Raw genomic sequence first — 19322 nt, forward strand, 5'->3', positions numbered from 1 at the left:
TTCATGTTTGTCTTGTCTTCTAAAAAGCACTGTCCAGCTTTATACTGAGGATTTAGTGGTTTGTGATTGTCGCTTTATTTCATTTTAGTCTGAATATTGCTAAGCTAACAAAGCTACATTTTCATTCTTGAAGAGATGAACTCTCAAAAACTCTGCGTGTGGGTGTGTTCTGCTCAGATTTGACTGAGTTATGAAAACAACCCCAAACTGTCGTCAGATTTGGATCCAAATTTGTTTAACCTTTGACTGATTGGCCGACAGAAGTACATGACATCATTTCTTTTAAACCAACAGAGCCCCGCCCACTTTAAACCAGCGAGGAAGGCACGGAAATAAAGCACGAAATGCATCAATCTGTTGTGTGGTTAACCAACATGTAGGACCTCGTTCCTCAGCTTTCAAGGCTTTTAAAACTTTATAATTCACTTAAAATCTGTTTCTACTGGAAATGTGTTTTTAAAAAGTGCTGCTGTTTTCCTGAAAAGCTCACTAACATGAAGTTGTAGTTTTTCCTGCAGAGCTGCATTTTAAGACTTATTGTAATGCTGGTTTGGTATTTTGCAGAAGAGCAGTTTTTTTATCAGGTAAAAAAAACCCATTTAATTTAACTAATATTGTCTGACATTACAGGAGTCAGTTGAGAACATTTGGCAATGAGGTTTCATCCATAAGGCACTCTTGTGGGTTCCTTTTTTCCCCTATCTGTTAGGTTGTTACCAGTTTCTCTGCAGCCATCCAGACACATATTCATAGACCAGCAGCATCACTGCTCCACCTGTAACAACGGACAGAGCAAGAGTGAGTCAGTGTTTATTTTAACCGACCAATGAGTGAGTTTCAGGGTCATGTGATCTGAAGAGGCTAACTTGAGACACTTGACTCTTCTACTGTATTATAGACGGCCATTTTAACATCGCAAACATCTAAGAAAAATTAGTAAACTTGTTATTGGCTACATGGTACGAAACAAAAAGGAATAATACGTCTGAGGGGGAAGTCGTGCTTGTTTCTGCCCTTTTCACCCCTGCAAAGGTGAATTTATTACTTTGGAAACTCTGTCAGGATTAATAATTTCGGAGTTCCTGGGCATAAAATACTATTTTCCAAAACTTAAAATATATAAATTAAACAAAAACCACTTCAAAAGTCACTTTTTTGTGTCTGTTTTAACAGGAAACTTTGTAAATACAAGGATCATTTTAATAACAGTGTTAAGAACTCTTCCTGTTACCTGGTCCAAGCCTCATTATCTTGGGCACCAACCCTTTGTAAAGTGCCAAGTACCTACAGAAAGGAGAAAAGATGTTAATGACATACATTTACAAAATACTACAGTTTGCATGTGTGAGTGTGGCGCTGAGTTCTTGCCTGGCTGTCTGTCTGCTGGCCTGCCTGTCTCTCACCCTCTCAGGTACATGCAGTCGGGGTCTAACGGCCAGCGTCGGCGAGGACCTGCCCCTTAATGCGTTCAAGGTGATCAGCGGCTGCCCGCCTCCGCCTCGTGCTCCCTGTCCCGCTCCCTGCCCCCGCCAGTGATGGCGTTAATAAGGCTCGACCCACTTCCTCCCTGGCCCTCTGTCTGATTAGATTGACCCGTGGAGCGCCGCGCGGCTCGTTAGGGTCTGCTTAACGACGTCTCCCATAGGGACCACTAATTAGCTGGGACTGTGTTGTGTTAGAGCGGGGGACTGGATGTGGCGGCGGGGGCACCCTCCACGCACCCCTGCGACGACAACGTTTCAGTGGCGTTCCTGCAGCATGCCCCCGAGGGCTCCTGTGTCCACTAACTACAAACATCTCGCTGGCCCTTGTCTCGCGGAGCCGCATGGGGGGAAAGTGGACGGCCGAGGGCAATTGCTAACATAACATACATCTTTCCTTGAAGCTTCCATTTAGAGCTGTCATTCTCTGAGGCTTGGAAATATGTTAACATTTACTGTACGACTGACAGACTGCAGAAATGTATGATCACACACGAGGGGAACTCAGCCCAGAAAGTAACGTCACTATTTGGTTTCCAGTCATCGGATCACAGCCTTGCATCAAGCTGCTCGAGCACTTCCTCATTTGTTAGTGCAGGGAAGTCACACCACACAATCAAACGCTGCTAACTTGTAGCTGCAGCTGCTGCATTTGTCTTTCCTGACAGCCAGCTTGGCAGAGTACCAACTATGAATTGCTTACAAAGCACACAAAGTGCCTCATTAATTCTTGGACGGACCGTTGACAGTGTTTTTACATTTTTTCCTGAGGATCCCAGAACCCCCATCCCCCCCCCACACACAACTTGCTCGTACCCTTCCTCCCGGTACACCACCGCCATGGTTTGGAAGCAGGTGCGGTACTTGATCTCTCCGGGCACAGGCTGGGGGCCTTGGATGCGGCTCTTGGCGACGTCGAAGGGAATGTTCACGCAGGAGGAGATGGTCCCTGACACGAGTCCGATGGTGAACTTCCTCAGGAACTCCAGGGTCGGGTTCTGGTGAAGAAGAGGAGATCCGGGATTAAAAAAGACAAAATAACATTTTCCTGGAAACATTTCAGGTGTTGGCGAACAAACTTTAAAAGCTTAACTTTGGCAGCTAAAAACTACTTCACACTGGAAGAACTACAACGTGCAGAGGTTTGGTTAATGAAAGCTCTTAGAAAAGTCTTTCAAAGTTCTTCGTAGAAAATTATCAGACTGACTATGTTCATCTGATACGGTATTATAACAAAACATTAAACAAACTGCACTAACCAGCAAAAGAAAGTTCCCAAGGCAAAAAGCGTCAGCTCAGCTCAGCGGTTTAATCACATCTACATCTACTGAGGCTACAGTCCTCGCTATGGCGACCCCGGGCTCGACTCCCACCCTCGGCCCTCTGCTGCGTGTCATCCCCCTTTCTCTCAACCCCTGTTTCCAACACTATCCACTGCCCTCTCGATAAATAAAGACATAAAAGACCCATAAAAAATACACTTCTATTCATGTGAGAGTGCATGTATATAGTAGGGCTGTCACTTTTCCAAAAAATCAAGTTGGAACAAATTCAACGTGAGATGGAATTCGTCCGAACAACGACGTCAGGCTAGGTAAGCTGCTGTCCTATCAAAGTGACGGGAGTTAGCCCCGAAGCTAGTTACAGCTTCGGCCCTGGAGCCGAACAACAATAAGTCTCCCCCGTGCTTTCTGACTACAGTCCGAGCGCTGATGCAGGAAAGGTTAACAGCGGCTTGGCTAGTTAGTTTCCTCCATTGGTTTGCAGCAGCGTATCATCGCTATCTACTGGAATACAAGGCACGCTACTTTAAACGTGAAGCATTCTGGGACCCTGGACAGCTGTTTTGTTCTAGGGCGAGCGTTATCTGCTGCGCTTCAATTTTGAATTTGGTCATTACAGTTTGAACTATTAATATTTCACCAGGTTCGAGCGATATAACGAATTTGTATTGGAAAGTGACGGCCCTAGTTTACAGTGTCCGTCAGTCAAAATTCAACTAGTGTTCAGATTGGGGTACTGCACCCCAGCAGGATTACTGAGCTTCGCAAGTGTCTTCTAAAATAGTCATCAAACATTTCTTAATCAATATTAACAATTAATACTAATGACAAATGTACAGGCATACTTTCACAGGATAGAAGAAAAGGGGGTGGGGCTAATCAAAGGTGGCTTAATTACACAAGAGATGCAACAGTAAAATAAAAATACATTTTCCTTTAAAACCCAAAACTGTTTCCTAGATTCAGTAGTTAACTACATATATACATAAAGGTAATTGAACAGCAAGTAATTAACTGCAAAATGTAGTTAAACATGTACTTTCATAACAAGTACTCTGCAACACACACAGGTGTTAAATGTAATGGCAGAAAACATAAATACAAGGTACAGCAGTGCAGAGAGTGTAGCGTCATGGAGTCGACAAAGTAAATAGAGAGACTCTGTGTGTATATAAATGTAAGCAAAGGTGGGGGGGGGGGCCCGAGGGGGGTTGTGCATATGATTGCAAAGCTGCCATGAAAGCCCTGATCATTTTATGGTAGCGGGGGGCAGATTAGTGCTTCCTGGCTGCGGTGCAGCACTCTGATTGGCTGAACAGAAGCACATGTTCTTCGGGGAGCCAGGACGGAGGATTTATAAACAGGGTGCATGCAGGCAGACTGGGGAGGCATATGGGGACAATTTGGGTAATTGGGCTGTGACTCGGCACAGGGGTATTACTGTACCAAAGAAGCCCAGACTCAGAGAGCTCTGACAGCTAATTGGCCGGGATATTTTTACAAATGACAGCAGCCTCTCTGGTCCGGGCCTTTCTCAAGCGGCTGGACACCCTGAGAGCCGAGGTAAATCAACAGCTAATCCCACTTCTCTCTCTCTTTTTTTTCTCAAGTGGGATGTGGGGAAGGGGGTAAAACACCCCCGGCCTAAGTACACCCATCAACCCACTTCCTAACAGCCTTAAGCAAACATCCCCTCACACATTCACTTGCCAACAACGGCGGTGTGCTATCTGCCTCCTCTGTGCGAGTAAAATGTTGATATGAGAGAAGCCTGAGCTCGGGGCCGCCACGATTTGACTACAGACATGTTTGAGTTGCAAGCTCATCGCTCATGTTGCTGACAAAAAGGGCTTGGAGGAGCGCCACTCTCTGCTCGGCCTGCGAGTCGTCAGAGGCCACAATATTTATACTTTTCTGCCTCAACAATAGCCGTCGTTAGCGTCTCACAAACAGAATCATTCCATCAATGCACATACCGGCGGATCATTTCTAAAAGCAATGCCAGCAATCTAAGAAGAGAGCTATTTGGGTCATCCGGCCACATAATTATCATTCAGAGGATGACCACTTGCTTCTCTGTGCAACATGCGTCACTGGAAAATGTAGAAAATATAGCAAGGCCCGGGCTCCTGCTGTAACCTCCTCTTCAAAATAGTATCGCTGTCTGCTTCCAATTAGTTCATTGGGGTTAATCTAATGCTCCGGTTTGTACATGTGGAACGGGCGTATGGTAACGTTTCCGTTAAACAAAATTAACTTTTGTTTGGGCCATCAGGCGCTGCCGGATGTGTAACGTGAGACTTTGAGGATGTTATGAAGAGCAAACAGACGGGGTATTAGAGGGGCTGATCTTACAAGCTCCTCTCTGATTTTGAGCTTCCTCCTTGCCATGGCAGGCAGGATCACTTATCATACTGTCAAAGACTCGCAATTCCCCAGTGGAGAGGTGGCTGGGACACGTGCGGATCGTATAGCCTGGAGTTAGGAAAAATTAGGTGAAGTCAAGGTTATGAACACAAAGAAAGCTGAAGTTAGGAGACAGTCAGAGGCGTGGGTTTGCATTTATCAGCACAAGAACAGGAGTGGTGTTTGCAGCCGTGTCAGAGATTCTGGTTGAAATATTACCGGGCTGGCAGGAATGGCGTCCTTGACATTGAAGTAGAAGCCAAAGTAGATCATGTTGAAAACTCCATGGCGTCCGAGCGTTGACGTTAACCCTTTATTCAGGCCCTTCCGTCCAAATCCGTCTGACTTGATGATGCGTCTTGCCTGAGCGAATGAGGAGGGTTGCTGTGTTGGGATTCAAAAGGAGGACATGTCAAACGCTTACTCAAAACACATCACAGGTTATGAATGAAAGTGTTTTGTGTTATCGACCTCTTTGAAGGAGTCTCTGTTGGCCTGCAGACTGACTTTCACCACCTCGAAGGGATTGACGACGACAGCCTCAGTCAGGCCTGCGCCGAGCCCAGCGACAGACAGCGCCTGGAGGAGGGGGGGGAAGGAGATGGACGTGAGTTAGAGAAATGTGGAGATAATATTTAGGTAGAGACGGAGCTGATTAGACGCATTGATGAAGACAAAGAGGCAGATTGTTTCCTGCCACAAGAGCGTCACGCTGAATCGCAGTTTCGATTTCAGGAAACTCGTTCCCCGAGTCCTTTTGTCTCGCCTTAAAATGGAAATTTGTTTCTGTCACGTCTGTCAGTGCGCTCGTTTGACAAATGTTTGAAGACGCACAAGACACCTGTGTTTGTTATCATTCGACAAAATGTTAGATGACAGACGGGAGGGAGAGAAAGGTGAATGAAAGACGAGGAGGAATGTGAGGAAGCTGTTTAAGATTCATTATTGAAAAAAAGGAGGAAGAAATAAACCAACCAACAAGATTAATTTGTGTCATGTGATGCGAGAGTAAACAAGTGCACCAGCTAATTATGAGTGTATTCACCGGACATGTAATGAACAGAGGACGTTGAAACGCTACACGTATTTGCATTGGGCTCCATAGGTCTGAATGAGAGTGTATTTGTGTGTGCGTGCGCACTGAGGAGCGTAATGGGAACATGTCACGAACGTGTCTATAGCTCATTACTCTTCCTGCCTCTTTATCCTGCTGTCAGGGCCCGGGGACCCATCCTCTCAGACATGCCTCGTGATGTTTACACAGCCAGCCGGCCACGTTTTAATTCCTTATTTGTATTATTACTGAGTGTGTCCTCGTTAATCAGAGTGAAGGCATTCAGCTGTGCCACGCTGAATAGGGGAGAGAGAGAGAGAGAGCTGATGTTTAAATCGCTCGCACTAATGATCTGATGTGATTGCTGCACTTGATACATTAGCTCCTCTGGGGGAAATGGGGTTGGAAGCACTTGAGGAAGGAGGAGATGAAGAGATAGAGAAGGAGGGAGGAGGAGGGGGGGAGAGAGCATGATGGATGGGACAGGTAAACATTTCTCCACCATTGGTTGTAAAAACAACACGAGGATACGCGCCGTGCCGGGGCAGCCTCCGCTCTGCGTTGCAGGTAAGCCATCCATCACGCCTGACACTTGGCTGCCACCTGAATAGGTGGCGTGTGGTGACCGCACCCCTGCAACGCAAATCTCTATGCTTAAAAGTCTGACTCAATGTAACACAAACCAGATTAGTCAGAACGGATGAAACTGCATGTCGATTCACAGCCTGTGGTGTAACCTGTCTCTGGATTTAACGACCGTCAGGCAAACATACAATTATATACTGCTCAGCCAAAAAGGTGTTTCAGGCGTTCCCGAGCTTATTGATAAGAATCACATCTTTTAATCTGTGGGAAAACAGAAAAAGTAGATTTGTTCCGATACCAATGTCGGAAACGCCAATGTATGATCGGATACACTAACTTATAACCTCTGTATGTTAGGGACTTACGATATCAACTTTGTCAACAAAAATGGAGGAGAAGCTAATACTTTCATTTTTTCTAGCGTACAATTTCCAGGTGTAGAGCGGCTGTTGCTGTCGGGACACGATTCCTTTCCATTTGTTTACATTTTCTTTCTTAAATTTCCTTGAATAAAAGCAAATATAAAGCACACAGAGCGATTTAAAACAGACTTATCGAAGTGCTGCCACACAACTGCCGTAACCTAGCAACAGTAAACGCCGTCTCAAATTGAGGTCGTGGACACAGGCCCTTAAGAAATCCGTATTCAAAATCCCATTGGCTTTTAAAATTATGGAATTACTACAACTTTAATCCTGTAAAATAATCTACACCACATCTGCCGTGTGATCTAATCGGTTTGGTTTAACAGCTAATGTCACATTTTTATAATCGTATGCAACGCAAGCTAAATTGTTCCCAATTTAATGCAACTTTGCTCACTAACAGTTTGTAACCTGACATTTGAACGTGTGAGCTAAACCGACGCTCCTTTTACTCATACACTCTTTTAATCGTATCAGTGTTCTCAGGTATCAGCCAATATGCAAATCTTGGTTTCGGCATCTGTATCAGGAAGGAAAAACAGGTATTCGAACATCTCTAATAAAAACATGCTTATGCACCTGAACAAATACCTGACTTAACAACCATCTTGCTCGGGAAAGATCATTTGGATTACTGGCATGTTATCGATGTTCTACTGTCCCTCATGCAGACTGCCAATGTGATATTAAACTGGCCAGACAGTATTGTCTGCATGTCACAGGTCCAGCTTCATAGTTTTTCTGCTTACTATACATGCAGAGTAAAATTGCACAAAGCAATGTTGACCCTTTTTCTCAAGTGGCACACGGTCGTATTGTTTGTACAAGCTTCTTTGTAAGTGTCAGTGGAGTAAAGTAAACAGGAGAGTTCAGCTTACGTTCAGTGTGAGGACCTAAGTTCAGCCGTTGTTTACAAGATAAAAGCTGCAGGTTGTGGCGATGCAGAAAAGTGGCCTAACAAATGCTCTGTGAGTTAAAGGTGACTATACGCACAATGTAAATAAAAACACAGAGTATACCCAGCTGTCTTAAAGTTCTGATTTGAGAAGCAAATGTGATGTACCTGCAGTCCGTCCTCACTGTTATTTGCAAGTGATCAGATCAGATTTGTGTGTCAGGACATCATTAACCTATCTGACGGGCTGCTGTGGTAACAATGTTGGTGTCTATAAAGCGCTGGCAACATGGCTCTCCAATGTGGAAGCATGGAAGCAAATGGACGTCCATTAGTGCATTCATAATTACCACCACATGTCCCAAATGCATTTCTTGCGTGTTTCCTGTTGTCCAGACTTTTTAAAATCAATCAGGACTGTCACACAAAACTGTCCAAACACTTACAGTTCAGATTCCAGCAGGAAAGTTGTGTTTGTATTAGCTTTAAATGTTTGAAGATTTCATTTGAATGTCAAATTTACTCATGTTAATTGCTACACCTGCTCAGTGTCAATAAAATCAAAACAAGAAGCCCATGAAAAAATCAAGCATCACGCGGCCCCTCTCCAGCTACCAGTCCCAATTTCCATGCTTGGTCTGTGCCGGGACTTGAAACGGCCAAGTCCCTGCAGACCGAGCTACCGTCAACAACGCAACACTTTCAGCGCTCAGCGGCCTCAGCATATAAACGCCCTCGGCATCAGCTGTTTTTTTGTCGCTGCGTTCTCAGTTGAATATAGTTCAACTTTATGAACACTGCCACACTCGTCAATGTCACTCGTCTCTCACCGACCAATCAAAATAAAGAAGGGGCGGGACTTACGATATCAACTTTGTCGACAACAATAGCGGAGGAGAAGCTAATCCTTTTGTTTTTTCGAGGGTACAATTTCCAAGTGTAGAGCTGCTAATGCGACTCATTTACAAGGTGCCCTTTCGTAGATTATCACTTGGATGAAGCGCTTTTTCTATTCAGGGGATCAATATGTGGAACGCCTCACCTGCAGAGCTCAAACTGGACCCTGACTGGGAGCATTTTAAACTCAAACCGAACTGATTTTGTGCTTCCTGTTTTACATTAAGTTTTATTGTAGGATATTTTGTATCCTGTATTGTTCTGTTTTATGGTTGAGTCTGTTTTGTACAGTCTCTTGTGCATTGGTCGTTCATTTTATGTATTTTAAAGGCCCATCAAGGACGGGCATTGCAAATCAGCCAAGGCTACGAATGCTGTAGTGTGCGCCATCGGTTTACTTTACTAATTTTCTTTATTAAATTTCCTTGAATACAAGCAAATATTAAGCATTCAGAGTGATTTCAGACGGACTGAACGGCCAGTACGAAGAGAAGCGACAGTGCTACCATACAACTGTTGTAACCTAGCAACAGGAAGCATCGTCTGAAATTGAGGTCGTGGGCGCTGCCGGCGCCAAAAACACCGTTAGTGGACACAGGCCCTTAAGAAACACTAATTCAAAATCCCATTGACATTTAAAATGATTCAATTACTTCAACTACAACCTTCTAAAATAATCCACACAGCATCTACTATGTGGTTTAATCTGACAGGTAGGTAACATTTTTATAATAGTATGCATTTCACGCTAAATTGGTCCAAATTGCTTTTTAATGTAAGTTGACTCACTAACAGTTTATAACCTGACATGTAAGCGTGCTGGTGAGTTATAGAGGATGCATTCATATGTGCTTAACATCGTATACATTTGTTACTGCAGCCTCTCTTAACTTAATCCCCACTTGAAACGTTTACTTTGATCCTGTCAATTATGAGATGACCTTCTGTTTAGTAAGCAAAGCGCCCATAATGACTTGTCACAATACCAGCTAACTAAACTGAGCAACTGTTTCTTTAGCTCAGTATAACAATAAGATACCAGAGTTCGGGTTAACAGGTGAGAAGCCACATTCATGTGTAATGAAGTCTACTCGTGCGTTAGTACATGAAGCAGGCTCACAATGACAGGATACGTTTGCATTCATTTATTTAGCTGCTGGAATTATTCTTGGCATTTTTCCTTGTTTTAACAGCATTTGACAGCTTAGCTGAAACGTTGATATTCGACACTGGGTGTGACGCTTTTCCTGCTCATGCCTCATACTCGTGTTTATTTTTCAGGTGCGAGTGTGTTCAGGTGTTTCTGTGTGCCAGACTCACCACACCGGGAGACAAAGGGGTCAGATTCAGCAGCTTCTTGTACTGCTCGAAGGTGAAAAACTGGGGGGAAAAAACAGGATAAAAGAGGCGTTTGAACGTCAGACTGCGTTAATGAACTTTCATTTCTACACATTTACACACGTACATGCAGCCACATTAAAAACAATCAGGGGTCTTGTTGATGCTTGTTAATAGCACATGATAATTAGGTCGAACTGGAGAAAAAGAGAAGTCTAACACACACGATCAAAAAGGAGACACGTCCACTGATTTGTTTATTTGAGCAGAGGGCAGAGCGCCAGCGGAGGCGTCTTAATCGGAGCTTTAATTTGCTTTAATTCTTCGCTCCAGACAGTTCTCACCATCAGCCAGCTTTGTTCGCTGTGTGAGCGATTACCCCATCTTCTCAGTGTGAGTACTTATTTTTAAAGTCCACACATCCTCGTCTCCAGCGTCTCATTACAGAGCAGCTCCGTGCCCCCTCCCCCCCTTCGTTCCCAGAATATGTTACGTATATGTTAGTGTGAAGCGACAGACGCTAAGCCTTCCTACAAACAAACACCAAAACCAAGGAAGGCTTGCTGTAAATGCTTGTAAGTCAATATTTGGTAGGCCGACAGAACAAATAGGAGGAGGTAGACCAGGCGGAGGGCGTCATGTGTTTAATCAACATGTGTGTGCCATGTTAGAGCAACTGCGGTCCGAGTGTTTTCATATGGCAGCGGAGCAGCTCCCGGTGAAACCAGAGGCTGACGCGAGAAGCTTAGCGGCTTGCCATGAACCAACATGCGTGTCGTTAATCTCACCTTGACCGCTCTCTTTGGTGTCTCTGCCAGGATGGGAGGCAGGATTCCCTTGTAGAAACCAAAGATTCTGTAGAAAGAAAATACGAGATGTTACACAACCTCATCTAATGACAGATACAGTTACACAACTGTTATGACTCATCTGATTCCCCCATGACGTTTTCATCAAACAGGATGTAGTCGTTTTGCCGTTGGACAGAAATGAGTCAACACTTTTATTTTGCTATGTTACTTAAACATATGTGATAATAAACTGAATATCTTTGGTGTATCAGACAAATCTCTGAGCTCTGGACATGCTCTGGCAGATATGGGGCAGGTTTGATACAATGACCCCCACTGAGGCATTTTCGTAAACAAACAAGATGGCTACCACTAATGTAAATGTTCTGACTCTGTTAGCGTCAGAACATAGGCTGTATAAAAAGATGAACATGACAGCTCTTAAAGTGAAGTCAAAACATTTCGAGCGCCCCCTGCTGACTGGCTGCAGTATAGGTCATAAAGCCCGCCTCCTCCATGTTAACAGATGGGACATGAGTCAAAGTGTAAAATCAAAATACACGTCGTTATCAAACATGGTTTCTGTCATTATAGTTAGTTCTTATCATGATTATTCACGTGCAAGTGTTCATTTTTCTGACAAGTTTATTTTTAATTAGTTATTTGATGATGTAAAAAGGATGATTGACAGCTCTGTTGACAAATACGGCTGTTCCGGATTAGCAGAGTAGAGGAGGAACAGCGAGAGGAGACGTAACTAAAACATCACTACAGTGATTGAAGTTTACATATCTGAACATACGTACGTATCATACGTACATATGAACATTAACCTCAGATCAACACAAGAAGCTTTTCTGATGTTAAACACGCCGGCGTGTGGGATCTTGTCGTTTTTTTATTTAAGTGTTAGTGTGTGTCAGTTGGTGAGTGAAAGTGGCTACTCTCTACTGCGCAACGTCACCATCGCCCTCACAGGGGGCTATTTTGTACAATGAGAACAGATGGAGACGCGTCGTCCACTGCATAGTAAGCAATGGTGATAGCAAGTGTAAATGTCCAACGAATTTGGATCCTGCCAGTCAGAGGCTTTGTAAAGTTTGTCAGGAGCCATTTTTTTGTTACAGATGCACTGTCTTTGAACTTTTTGGACCCAAGCATGAATAGATAATAAGGTAATTAGCTAAAGTATGAATTGAAAATAGACAAAAAGGTCTGTAGTCTGTATTTCAAGAGTCGGGGCTGAAAAGGCTGGAGAAAGAATAGAATGAGTTAAGTTTAAAAAAAAGCTGGATCCTACATCTCCCATAATGCATCTTATAAAATCTATTTAGTCCCTCCCTGTCTTGTAAACACTAACGTCTTTTACACTCCACACCCTCAGTTTTAAAAGGCTTTCTGCTATAAGTTAGTGCTCTCCGAGCGCGGGCTGAGATAATCCTGATGACACGATGAGAGTAATTCTTTCTCAGACAAAACACAGCCTCTTTAAAAGACGTAAAAAAAGAGGAGTACCCCTTTAAGAAGCTTTAATTGCTCTTTTTACACGCACTTACTGGCACTGGCACTTACTCCAGGAATCAAATCCCTGACAATACAGAGTTTGAGGATTTATACCGAGGACACAAAGTGGAAACAGAGAGTAAATTGCTGCTGTTTGGCAACATAACTACCAAGATATGTTTTCAAACCACAAGCCAGGGCAAACAAGTTCTCAAGAATCTGTGGAGGAAATGATTTAAGAGTTTATTTCAGCGTTTGATGTACCAACGGTAGCTGCATAATTTCAGTCAATTTGGTAGTTTTCCTTTCCTCAATCATACGTGATTTAAAGCTTGTAGGCAGGAAAAATAACAACATGATACAGTGAGTTATGTATGTAGGGATGTTTACTTACATTTTACACAGACTTTATTTTGTAAGCGATCCTTTACATGGAGGGTATTTACACCGTGAATGGACAGAAATACGGATGTTTTTGAAGCGTGCATATATGTCTTAATGATCTATTTTAAAGCTTCATTTTATGTAGCAGCAGCAGAGCTCTATAGAGATCACTCTGATGGTCCCAAAACGTGCCCAACCCTTTGGTGGCCACAGTTTATGCCATAGAAGGCTGAAATTTGGCATGGAGGTCAAGTGTGTGTATGCACGTGTTCGTTCATGCCAATTTGCTGAAAGGGGGGAAGTCAATGGGATTGGCCAATAAAACAAACCCTTCCAAATAGACTGTGTGAAAAGGTTGGCCGTGCACCAAAGCATGGATGGTAAACTGATCATGCCAGCTGGCAAAAAGAAGATATGGCAGATGCACTCATACACAAAACAAACTGATTGGTTGCCGTTGGCACTTGCGGGAAGTATCATTAAACACAGAAGAGTTAGTTTTCAATAGATGTGAAATAGCCTGCCACCTTTCATGTTTGTGAGGTAGAGTGTGTGAATGCATGAGCTCTAATGCATTCATGTATGCAGTCCAAGACATCGTGAATTTGCACTTCTTTCTATATGAAAGACACTTTATTGAAGTGGCTCAATCAGGGGAGAGTAACAAGAGAGGAAGTTAATGTTGCCTTTAAAGCTCCTGTGAGTAACTTTGGGTTTGTGTTGATTTCGGCGCCCCCTGTGGACAAAGCTGTGCCTCTTATCTCTATGCTGATTTTGTCCTGTACATGCTTAAAGCTCCTGTGAGGAGTTTTTCGCTGGTTATGAAACAGACTGAAATTAATTGTGATTACTCTATATGAGCTACAAAAGCAAACCAGACCATCAGCGACAAGATCGGTTATTTCTATATAGCTATGTTAATGCCTGAAATCGCTGGCGGGGGGGTTGGTGTCAGACGAAGTGATGAACTGCACGCTGCCTTTGTTTACGTTTTCCAGGGCAAAAACTTAAAGTGTTGTCCATCACGGTGAGATTTTTTGTTAAAAAACACAACTTAAATGTGTACAGGACAAAATCAGAAAAAGATAAGAGGTACGGCTTTGTCCACAGGGGGCGCCAAACTCAACACAAACCCAAAGTTCCTCACAGGATCTTTAAGAGGTAGTTTTTAACAAAAAATCTCATCCTGCTTTCTTTAACACTCATATGTATAACTCACTTTAAATGTTTGCCCTGGTAAACGTAAACAAAGGCAGCATGCAGCTAATTGCTTCGTCTGACACCTACCCCTCCCCCGCCAGCAGTTTTAGGCATTAAAAATAACTATATAGAAATAATCTTGTCGCTGATGGTCTGGTTTGCTTTTTTATGTCATGTAGAGTAACCTGAATTCATTTCTGTTTCATAACCAGTGAAGAACTCCTCACAGGACCCTTAAATAAAAACCTTAAAAAGCCGTATTGTTGATGTTAATTAACATAATTATCTTAGTGGCGGTTTCCCCCAAAACACCTGTCAGTCTTCCATGTATGCATGTAATAAGAGAGTAGTATGTTTTCTGTTTTGAAAAGAGGGCACAAGCATGTTTCCTATACATTCAGAAGTGCATACACGTGCATTTCCCCTCTCTTACATTGAGTGAAAACATGGGCGGAATAGTTCATTTGTTTGAGTTTGTGAAGTTCACAGCAGGCCGGGCAGATGAGGTCGGCCAAGCTGGCGATCAAACATAACTATACAGTTACTTCATCGATTTTTAAACTTTTTTCTTTTGTCAGAACTATATTTATCAAACCCCACTGACCCAGGAAGTTAGTAGGCAGCAGAAAATGTGAGAGAAAAGGATCGTCTTTGGCTGAAACACACCTGATGAGTGAAGAGAAAGTGTGTTGCCAGCAGCGAGCTGCCTCTCTCCTGCTCTCATTCCTAAATGTTGTTTTAAGGGGATTGCCTCAAAGTGAAACAGGTACAACAGGTCTAAATCCTTAAACAAGAGAAACACTAACACAACATCATCTTTCATCACCTTTTGGAGCTAATGCATGTGTTCAAGGTGCTAAATGAAATAATGACCTCCGCCTTCCTGCAGTTCCAAACACAATTAACCAACCAGGGGGCTTAGGTTATGTAATACAAAGGTTAAATATATCCTGAACACTCATGTTGGGCAATACATCCTAATGTGTGAAACCGATGCTGCAGTGTGGTACACATCGTTAGGTCACACTTCAAGATATCAGGGACTACAGAGTGCAGTGGAAGGATACAGTATATTCCTAAGGTTCACTTTTAAGGAGCAGAAAAAAGAGTTGAGTTATTCTGTTCTAAATAAAAACAGAAGTTACACATTTTTTGTGTTGGGACAGAAGATTGGGACAGATTGCTCGTGCAGTGCCAGAATGCGTCTCATTTTCCTCTTCTTGCCTTCTTTGTGTTCAGTTTTTGCAATGCCACGTATCCCTCCGAGTTTTGCTTTTACAGATCCCTGAGCGACATGTTTTCTATTAAGGATTATTTTTTTGGCTTTTGCCATTTTTAAATAGGACAGCTGAAGAGAGACAGGAAGTGTGGGGAGAAAGTTGGGGATGACATGCACCAAATGATCGGCAGACAGGGGGTCCAGCCTGCGATCAGTGCGTCCAGGACTGTAGCCTCTGCACATGGGGCGTCTGCTCCACCAACTTTAACATAAAGGAACAAAGCACATAGCATATCTATTATCTATATTATCCTTCTACTGTTAATACTTACTACAGCAGCAAGTGTGTATCACTCTGCAGCGAAAAATACTCCTCATCAAATTCACTCATTCCTCTTGTCAAAGTAATATTGCCTTAAAAACACAGTGCCAAGCTGGAGGAGGAAGTTATTTAGCTTTATTTAAAATGAATATTTGTATTCATTACCTGCTTTAGAGAAGCCGCCCCTTCAGTGAGAATGACTTGGCTTTGGGTTACAAGCACAGACAGGGCTACTGAGACTAGTCTACTTGTGGTCACATGTTTATGATATTAATTCAATCATGCGATAATTCAGAGACCACTGCAAAAAAAAGAGAGCTATTTATAGATTTGTGTAAAATGAATAAAATATTTAGATTCAGGACTTTTATTTGCAGAAAATGACGACTGGTTAAGATAACCTCAAATAGTGCAAAGAAAATAAGTTCACGTTAATTTTTAAACAACAGAATACTCATGTTTTAACTTCAGAAATTAATATGTGGTGGATTAACGTTAGGCCGCTCTTGGTCCAGCTCGTCTTTGTTCGAAGGCTTGTGATCATCCATCTTCCTCTTGATCACATTCAGGAGGTTTTCAGTGGGGTTCAGATCTGGATTGGGCCGGCCGTGACATGTAGAGAGAGATGTTGATTTAAGGAACATTTTTAACTTTTTCCGGAGCTGTATATTTTGGGGTTGGAAATGGTTTGCGTTCCAAGGCTGATAAGGAATGTTGTAAGAACCGTTGTTAGCACTGTGCTGCATTTACAGAGACGTACAAAACCATAATAATAAGCCTTTAAGTACATATTTTAAAGCGTGCCGCCTGCTATTATTGCACTGCAATGATTCTGAATGTGTTGGAAACATCATCCAAAGACTGAATATTTATTCAGACAAAGTATGGTCCCTTCCCGGCTTTAGTACTCTAAACCCGTATATCGGAGACTATACGCTGGTTTGTTCAGCAGCTCAAGCTAAAGCACGGCTTGTTTTGGCCTTAATGTGATGTATTGACAAAAACAGACATGAAAAGATATTTTTCAAGCTGAAATGCATATTGTATCTGTAAATGTGCTACTGGCCGTTACACAGGGCGCCTCCCCTTCCACTCGTCAGCCTGCAGGTAGAGAGGGAGAGCGTATTGATAGTGAACACAGCTCTGTGGATAAAGAGGACAACGTGGCGTGACCGACTGTATCCTGTGAACGGCGGCACCAGCTCTGTTGTGACAACATTGTCTACAAGTCAACAGAGATGATCTTGGTTGATTGGGTCCAAGTGTAAATATTTTTGCTGCTGGCACACATTTCCAGTGAATATAACCTGAGAAGGACAGGCCATTAAACGTTTAGGGAGGCGGACGTCCAAAAACAGCAGTGAACCGCAGCTAATTATCAAAACACTTGTCATCAGGTGACACAGCCGACCTCTTTCACCCACACCTGAAGTAACACAAGTGCTACTGGCTCTGGGTAATTTAACCATCATCATCATCATAATAATAGAGCGAGGGATTATGGCGGAGGAAATCCCTCTTCAAATTAATCGCTCGCATTGTTTGTGTAAACAAGTTATTTCAGTCGGACGGAAGACCCTCCCCTCGCCTCTCTCTGTCCATGCAAATGCTGGCCACAGATTTCCCGGGTGTGGTCAGGCTGGGCAGCCGCCAGGTGATGAAGAGGGAGTGCAATTTGTTACAGAACAAATATGGCCTGTAGTGAGTGGCCGTCATTTGAATCCTAATTTGATTTCCAATGTAAAGTACACACTAAGTCCCTTTTTGGCTTTCCTAAACAAATGACCTCCTGACACACAGCGAGGGAAGAGGGGGGGCCGGGTGGATGTATGTGTGTGTGTGTGTGTGAATGATTTGTCCTTCATTTTCATAAACCTTTCCTTTTTTAACAGCCTCCATCCGTCTGGAGAGGAGCGTGGCGCTGACACAACTTCAGACACGACCGATTGGAAAAAACGGACGATAAAATCAATCAGGCACAAATTCACATGAATAACAGATCATTTGGATGAATGATAAAATAACTCTGACGGTTTACGCTGCAGAGATGACATCGCAAACACGTCAAGCTGCTACTTTATTGTTGCTCGGTGCAAAACGAAAACTCGCCAGTCTCTCCTTCTTCATGACTCGCCTACATCACGAGTGCAGCTCGTCAACAGAGCACAGAGTGAACTGAACGCTGTGCAGCAGAGTCTGTGCGTCTCCTGCCTTTGAACTGTAAACAAGCACGCAACGCTGCTGCCGTCACAGATAACGGGGAATCTAAGCAGTGACAGCTGAGGGACGGCCACAGCACCCGTGAAACATTCCAGCAGGTTGCCGTAGTGGTTGCAAGCTAATGTCACGAAGCAACGCTTTTTTTCCTGACTGCTGCTGGCAACGGATGACGGTAAAATTAGTGGGTATCTTTATCAAACATACTTATAATCCATATAATTTATACAACTATGAAAGGTATAATCGAATATAAAAGAAATGACATGTCAAGTACGATAAAAACCAGCCTTTCTCCTGTAGTACACAGCTGGGCTACAGCGACAGGAAGTGTGTAAAGTGGTTAAAGTTTTTTAATGCCGTAGCTTCAACTGTCGCTTTTTAAAGTCTCTGATGTCCACGGGATGATCGAGGCAGACGCGCCGTTCAAGAGGCGGCTTTTCAGTGACTCTATTCCCGTTATCAGCGGCACCTCGCCCCAGTGCTTGTTAACACTGTGGCTACATACACGGACCGTTCACAGAGCGGACAAGCTGCAAAGGGTTTACTTTTAGCGGCTACACCTGCAGCACACGGCGCAAGGTTGTGTGTGCCGACAGGAAGTCGTGGAAATGGGAGATGACATTTTGAAAAAGTAACGCAACTGCGGCCCACAACTCTATTTGTTGATGTTTTTTTTAAACGTGTCGCTCCACCTGAACTCTCTTTACTTTTTCATGCGGGTGTCAGAGTGTGAACCAAACGCTGTGGAAGTAGGAGAGGGGGTTTTGTCCCAAATTATATGAAAGATTAGTTTATATGACAATGCGCTCAGATGGTATAATTTCCTGCATTCTTAACATCACAATAAATATCGCAGAACAAAAAGTCATCGCCATGTCACTTTTTTCCAACATCTGCAGCAGGCTTGCTAATTTTCACAGCACTGCTACGAGGAAAATCCAGGAGAAATATGAGCCACCCCAGGGAACATTTTAACATGTAAACAGCCGGCATGCTTCATCTGCAAATATTTCCACTTTCCCAGTGTCTGCTGTAACCTTGACACTGTCACTGACAATACAGCTCAAGTGCAACTGGCCAGGATTCAAAAGACAATTCTCTACTTAATGCATAAAACCGTCAATACTTATGTTGGTGTATCATAAATATTCATTCCTATTAAAATAATATAATTAAATATGATAATTCTGGATTTAAAGGCAGGAGGATATGAGGTGTGTTACTGAAGTTTCTGATCAATTTGATGCAATCCGTAAGATTAAACGGTAAATGACGACACTCTAAAATGCTTACTTTTGCCTACATGTGGAATGTGTAGC

At 43.2% G+C, this 19322-nt stretch overlaps 1 protein-coding gene across 1 annotated transcript in view; it reads right to left on the reverse strand.

The window, feature by feature from the left end:
* Positions 1–711: 711 nt before the first annotated feature.
* Positions 712–19322, reverse strand: part of slc25a21 (solute carrier family 25 member 21) — a 110485-nt gene continuing 91874 nt past the window's right edge. Inside the window, exons 5-11 of the mRNA XM_069662175.1 lie at positions 11153–11219; positions 10347–10406; positions 5642–5749; positions 5390–5554; positions 2298–2479; positions 1232–1284; positions 712–775 (exon numbers count right to left, since the gene is read on the reverse strand). Coding sequence (XP_069518276.1) covers positions 714–775; positions 1232–1284; positions 2298–2479; positions 5390–5554; positions 5642–5749; positions 10347–10406; positions 11153–11219 — 697 coding nt within the window. The 3' untranslated portion in view covers positions 712–713. The remainder of the gene's footprint in view (positions 776–1231; positions 1285–2297; positions 2480–5389; positions 5555–5641; positions 5750–10346; positions 10407–11152; positions 11220–19322) is intronic.

The sequence above is a fragment of the Semicossyphus pulcher genome, unplaced genomic scaffold (genome assembly GCF_022749685.1).
Source record: "Semicossyphus pulcher isolate SPU_LCO1_2020_fin unplaced genomic scaffold, fSemPul1.0.p SCAF_14, whole genome shotgun sequence".
NCBI classification, from domain to species: Eukaryota; Metazoa; Chordata; class Actinopteri; order Labriformes; family Labridae; genus Semicossyphus; species Semicossyphus pulcher.